Here is a 7592-nt window from a genome sequence, read left to right as displayed (position 1 = left end):
TTTTTAAAACTTATAATTATAGTCTGATCTCTAATTTCACCGTTAACGACATGTAGATTTATCAATTTGAAATAATCCATACTAATATAATTCGAATATGTTCGTCAACTTCCTATACCATGTCTGATAATTTTGCACACCAATATCATATATATATATATATATATATATATATATATATATATATATATATTCGGTTCAATGTTATTTACCTGCTTTTCAATTGTTACTATATATATATATATATATATAAATATATATTTATACCGTTGCAGGGTAAGGCTTAGAGGTTGCCGGTTCCTCTCAGAACAAGGCAACACTCAATTGCTTCTGAGGAAACTTCTCACAATTCTCGTGGTCCACAAGATCATCTCCTTTTGCGCCTTCTCTATTAGATCTTCGTGAAGTCCAAGTTTGGCTGTGTTCCCAGTTAGATGCATCTCAACCAGCCCATTCGTGGTGTGAGTAGATATATATATATATATATATATATATATATATATATATATATATATATATATATATATATATATATATATATATATAAACCTGTTGCAAACAGTGATTGTTAAAAAAAAAAAAATATATATATATATATATATATATATATTGATATATATAGATATATATATATATCTATATATATCAATATATATATCTATATATATATATATATATATATATATCTATATAAGGATAAGGACAGTCCCTCTCAGAGAAATACTAACCGTAGACACGTGTTTCGGGCTTTCGGCCCTCATCAGTACGGTGAACAAGTGTTAGGATGTGCAGCACTTGAAAGAAACAACAAACAAACAGAGTCAACAACAGAAGCCAGCAATCCATTTGTGGTTTCAGCAGGAAGACCCAATGTGTTTTCGGGCAACAACCGACATCACCACGCGAAAAGCTATAACTAACTGCGTGACATCCGAATCCAGGAATAATAACATGTCGGAAGGATAACGAGGGTAATTGTTCATAAAACAAATGATAAGGATAAGGACAGTTCTCTGAGAGGGACTGTCCTTATCCTTATGATTTGTTTTATGAACAATTACCCTCGTTATCCTTCCGACATATATATATATATATATATATATATATATATATATATATATATATATATATATACAGGGTGAGTCTTTGACTTGTACATATATTTTAACCGAAGGTTCTTGAGGTCAAAAGAAACACTTTTTTCATTTACCATTTTTTCCGATTCGGCCCTGTTAAGAAGATATAGCCATTTTAAATTTTCAAAATGAGCTAATTCACCCCTGAAAACCGGAACACTGAAGTTTTCTCAAGCATAAGATATACCTCTTGAACCTTGGAAATAAGCTACTAAATTAGAAAAATCATCATAAACTCACGTTTAACATTCCATTTGTTGAACAAAGTAGTGTTTATAATCAAATAAATGAGTTATTCCAATTTCGTTGTCGCTAAAGATTAAATATTCTTCTCTTGATTTCTATTTCATTTTCGATAATTATAACGAATTGAGCTCGCTACCAGCCATATTAGCTCTGATACTCATATCCATTCATTCATTATATTTCATTTATATGATATCGTTGTTTATTTTTCGTGCAAGAATTAACCTTAAAATCTCAAATAAATAATATTCATCTATGAAAGATCTAACACAGACTATAGTAATCTGTGGTTTTAAGTTTGAATTTCAAATTTCGAGTGATGCCAAATATAAACACAGCAGTTCGGTTCGAATAATCTATGTTCTAACCTAAAATTTTCATTTACAGTTTACACTGTTATTGTTATAAGATATTTGTTATGAAATGAAGCATTTGATTTGTTCCAACTATCTCATAAAAATATTGAAATGCATCAATATTTTTGAAACCATCAGTATGAAAATATGGAAATATGTAAAATATTCTGGCTCTGTAATCAATGGAAAATGTTAGACTCCACTTGTAATCAAATTTGTTGTTAATGTGTACCTACATTATAGCCAACTTTACTACTTAATTCATCTTGATTTTGGCATTGAAAATAAATGAGAAGTATTCAATATAATTATCCACAATAGAATATTTGGTTTCTTTCAACTCACCTGATTTGTTTTCACATTAAAACAATTATGGCCCTCTTGGAAGTATGTCAATCATAAGCTCTTAGGATGAATTTATGGAATAGCAAAAGAATAAAAGTATTCAATCTCAATCACATGAAAATTTGTCTAGTATGTACCTAGTGGTATGTTTCGATGTGTGTGGTATGTTTCGATGTGAGTTAGAATGAGCCGAAGAAGAATACAGTATTGTTCGATAGCAGCAGTCTTTAGTGGGATATTGATTGTTGTCATTATAATGGGACTATTTTGTGAAAACTTTTTTAAACATGGGTTTTATGAATAATCTGGACTTTTCAAAAAGAATGTTGATTTTAGTGAAGTATCTTCTTATTATCAGGGCTGTGCCAAAGCTCAGTGATTTTTAATCAAATCGAGGAGTTGAGGTGAGCTTATTCAAATAACTTCATTTTCAAACTAAGTTGGCTAGTACTTCAATTCTTAAATCTGAGACATGACTTCATAGTAAATATTCATTTCTGTGGTTTTTTTTCCACAATAGAACAGAGTTGCATTCAGCCAAAGTACCCAATTTTTTTAATTTCACAGATAATTTTTTTTTTTTAAGATCAAGTTATTCGAAAACGGCGCTTTGTACGAGAAAATATGAAGAATACTTTTATTTTTCAAATTAGCCAAATATTCTTCAATGAACGTTCAAATTACTATTAAGAGTTGGTTTCTTCGAATTTCTGGTATTTTGATGGTATGTTATGTTCATAACATAGAAACAGAAGAATGTGTATGGAATCTGGTGTTCGGAGAAGATGTATCACATCAAAAAAAAGCTATATTTCAAAAATCATTTCCTTCGATACAACCATTTCCGAGATATAGCCGATAATCACATTTTTTTAACGATTTTCAACAGCCTGTATCTTTTTAACCGGGCCGAATCGGAAAAAATGGTAAAGGAAAAAAGTGTTTCTTTTGACCTCAGGAATCTTGGGTTAAAATATATGTACAAGTCAAAGACTCACCCTGTATATATATATATATATATATATATATATATATTTTCAGTACTGCATTATATATATATATATATATATATAATGCAGTACTGAAAATATATATATATATATATATATATATATATATACGTAATGATTGTAACAGCATGATATATGTTATCTTTTAGCGTTAGTTACTCTGAGAAATACAGAGTTGAAAATTACTACACAGCAGAAAGGATGCCCCAAGAATAGGATCGAAAGAACAGCTAATAGACATCCTAATTAGGAAAAAATCTGGGTAAATCTTTTTACGACATACATATTTAAATTTTGAGAATATACAAGATCCGACCCCAATTAAAATAAACTTCCTGGAGTATGCGACTGGAGAACTATGATATCATCTAACATTCTAAGGCAAACATAACCACTAAGCAGATCCCCAATTAATGGGGGCCATTTCTATCGAGACTCCTCCACCCCTACTCAACTCTATCTATAAACAACTGAACGGCTACTGAAACGAAAAAAAAAGGTTTCAATATCAGAGGCAACAATCTACACAACAGTTGTAGAATCTATTTTAACTTATGGCTGTGAATGCTGGCAACTTCCAGAAAAAAAAGACCATAGACAAATTAGAGATGGACATTTCGATAAGATCTTGTAGAGTTTCCAGATTGCAACATATCAGGAACGAAGAGATAAGAAGGGAAACTGGGCGGGATTTTACAAACGGCAGAACGCATGGAAACTAAACAGTTACTGATATTATTTATATATATATATATATATATATATATATATATATATATATATATATATATATATATATATATATATATATATATATATATATATATATATATATATATATATATATATATATATATATATATATATATATATATATATATATATATTTTCAGTACTGCATTATATATATATATATATATATATATATATATATATATATAGAGTATATTTCAACCAACAAAGAAAATCGTGATTCAAGACGAGACAACCAAACATACACCTCGATTTATATATATATATATATATATATATATATATATATATATATATATATATATATATATATATATATATAAATAATATCAGTAACTGTTTAGTTTCCATGCGTTCTGCCGTTTGTAAAATCCCGCCCAGTTTCCCTTCTTATCTCTTCGTTCCTGATATGTTGCAATCTGGAAACTCTACAAGATCTTATCGAAATGTCCATCTCTAATTTGTCTATGGTCTTTTTTTTCTGGAAGTTGCCAGCATTCACAGCCATAAGTTAAAATAGATTCTACAACTGTTGTGTAGATTGTTGCCTCTGATATTGAAACCTTTTTTTTTCGTTTCAGTAGCCGTTCAGTTGTTTATAGATAGAGTTGAGTAGGGGTGGAGGAGTCTCGATAGAAATGGCCCCCATTAATTGGGGATCTGCTTAGTGGTTATGTTTGCCTTAGAATGTTAGATGATATCATAGTTCTCCAGTCGCATACTCCAGGAAGTTTATTTTAATTGGGGTCGGATCTTGTATATTCTCAAAATTTAAATATGTATGTCGTAAAAAGATTTACCCAGATTTTTTCCTAATTAGGATGTCTATTAGCTGTTCTTTCGATCCTATTCTTGGGGCATCCTTTCTGCTGTGTAGTAATTTTCAACTCTGTATTTCTCAGAGTAACTAACGCTAAAAGATTACATATATCATGCTGTTACAATCATTACGTGTTCTTCAATTAACGGAAACTCTAGAGCCCGTAAGCAATCAGAGGTCTCCCCAAAGGACGTAGTTAATATCACACAATCTACTTCTACGAAAGATGAAAAAAAACTCCTCTCCTGACCTATCTAGCTGCCGGTATCACTAGGCAACAACAGTACCTAGAAGTGAAGGGAATCCAATATGCTGATGTCATCATCAAAATGACATCACACCGAATAAATAAGTCAAAATCATTATTTTGATCCGTATCTGATAGAACGCTCGAGCTTTTCGGATTCTGAAGAGTTTTTATGTCAAAATAGACGACGTAATATCCCCACCAGACAAATGGAAGCAGGAGTGCCTCAAGGTTCAGTTCTAAGCCCAAAATCAACAACATCTGCATATGCAACGCCCCAAAAAGGTCAAGGAATATGCTAGCTCTATACGCAGATGATAGATGTCATTTACAGAATAGTGATCGCAGCACTAGATGATTTATATATTACAGACGAATGTTTCATTAAGGTGAAAGATTCAAATGAAATGACTAAACCTGCATAGTCAACTGTGCGATTGTATTTTTCTTCCTGTTAATTTCTAGCTGTTTGCGGAACCAATTATCAAATATATTGGGACTGTATGCAAATAAAAAAACAAACAAAAAACAAATAATAATTCAAACTCTATGGATGGCAATCAATGGCATTCAATGTATGAAATTAGTATACTAAGCCCTACCTCATTCAGAGTATGGAACGTACTACGCTGATTGGTCGAAACCGCGAGTATATATATATGTATACGAGGACATATTCGAGGAATTATCAAAGCCCAACAATCATTTTACTCTCCCATATTCGCGTATTATATTATTATATTATAATGTCTGGTCGCGGTAAAGGTGGAAAAGTTAAGGGTAAGGCAAAGTCTCGTTCCAACCGAGCTGGATTACAATTTCCAGTTGGTCGTATTCATCGTTTATTACGCAAAGGAAATTATGCTGAACGAGTTGGAGCTGGAGCACCCGTCTATCTAGCCGCTGTTATGGAATATCTAGCCGCCGAAGTTTTGGAATTGGCCGGTAACGCAGCACGTGACAACAAGAAAACCAGAATTATTCCCAGACATCTTCAGCTGGCAATCAGAAACGACGAAGAGTTGAACAAATTGCTATCGGGAGTAACTATCGCTCAAGGTGGTGTTTTACCGAATATCCAAGCCGTCCTCTTGCCAAAGAAGACAGAAAAGAAATCATAAATACAATCTGTATGTGAAACGGCCCTTTTCAGGGCCACAATATTTCCTCATTGAAAAGATTTTTTTATCATCTGATCACTTTGGTTATGATAAAATTGCGACAATTTCAAGGTCCTACTGACATTCGTAAGTAGGGTAAATGCTCTGATTTTCGACCAAATTAACAAAAACATCGATTTCGGGTACGACTTTTTCACACATAAACTAATCAAATTTTGAAGGTGTTGATGTTCATCGATTCTTTGGCTAGTTTTAAATAATTTGTCATATAATTTTAAACGTTCTCTTCGCATTCAACCTTCGAAATGTGAAAACAGAAAATCTGAATAACATTCGGGTCACGACCATGCCGCAGAGTTCTCGACCATTTTTTTGTTTGTTTTCGACCACTAATAATAGTGGCCGCTCGCTTCTCGTCTTCACTTAAAAATTTTATATTTATATCAATCAGATGGATTTCAGATGAGGTAATTGAGTAAGAAACACTGGGAACGTAAAAAAATTATTCTGCAAAAGTTTCAAAGTGGTCGAGAATTAAGTATAGTATATCCAAAGTCACTTGGAGGAACCAGAATATTTCAATTATATGTTCAAGGGTTGTCCAAGTTTCCAGAAATTCCTTTGGGGCCAGTGAATTTATTGCCTAACAATACTTTCGAATAAACCCCCGGTATTTAGCGGATCGCGGTTTCCATTTCAAAGAGACATCTGGCCGAGCGTTTTTATGGACTAGTTCAAGTGGCTTTGTATATACTATACAATCAAATTGGTTCTCGACCGAGAATAAATGAAAGGTAGAATAAGTATGTTTCAACGTTAATTCAGTGGTCGCAAACTAATATTCAAAAAAAAAAACGAACATGATCCAACAGAAATATATCGGTTGAAATAAACAATTATTGAAATTACATATTGGTTGTCGACCACTTTGGTCGAGAAATAAAAGGTAAAAATTTTCCAATACCAGTTCGCGACTGCCGAATAATATACATTTTCCCACAACTGCTATGAAAAGTAGCGTATTCTTCATAGCTTACTCAATTTCAAAACTATGTATTGCTCATACTGTGGGAAATATTATTTCTCACAGCACTTTGCCCACACCTCGCTTGGTAGACCAATGTAATTGGGCTTTTGAGTCGTTTCTATGGAAACGCAATAAATTCGCACATACTGTCAACGAAGGCCATTTTGATTTGAATCAAGTCCATTACTTGAATTATTGAAATTTGTGCAGTTGTAGGAAAAGTACAGTGTGCAACATGTGGAGAAAGTCCTTTTCTCGCTCGTGTGAACTCGCGAGAAAAGTTGGACTTTCCCCACTTGTTGCACAATATACTATTTCAGCGCGAAAACTTTGACCTATACCCCTACTATGCAAACTATCTTGAAAGGGTAGCAATGGTCGAGAAAACACGTACGGCGGAAATATTTTACACTACAAGATATATTTTATTATTATTTTATCTCAAATCACGGAATGGTCGAGTCGAGAGACACTGACGGTCGGCTAACCAGTGCATTTACCCTATATACAGTGGCTTAGGTAGCTATTAGA

General features: G+C 32.5%; 1 protein-coding gene across 1 annotated transcript; it reads left to right on the top strand.

Annotated features, from left to right (window-relative positions):
• Positions 1-5623: 5623 nt before the first annotated feature.
• Positions 5624-6058, top strand: LOC123685621 (histone H2A). Its single transcript, XM_045625363.1, has one exon. The coding sequence runs from the start codon at positions 5660-5662 to the stop codon at positions 6032-6034; it is 375 nt and encodes a 124-aa protein (XP_045481319.1). The 5' UTR covers positions 5624-5659; the 3' UTR covers positions 6035-6058.
• Positions 6059-7592: the final 1534 nt, after the last annotated feature.

This window comes from Harmonia axyridis, chromosome X (genome assembly GCF_914767665.1).
Source record: "Harmonia axyridis chromosome X, icHarAxyr1.1, whole genome shotgun sequence".
Taxonomy (NCBI): Eukaryota; Metazoa; Arthropoda; class Insecta; order Coleoptera; family Coccinellidae; genus Harmonia; species Harmonia axyridis.
Note: the sequence above shows the minus strand (reverse complement) of the source record. Positions and strands in the feature narration are given on the sequence as shown.

Coding starts and splice junctions, on each gene's coding strand:
- LOC123685621 (XM_045625363.1), top strand. CDS start 5,660: ATGTCTGGTCGCGGTAAAGGTGGAAAAGTTAAGGGTAAGGCAAAGTCT.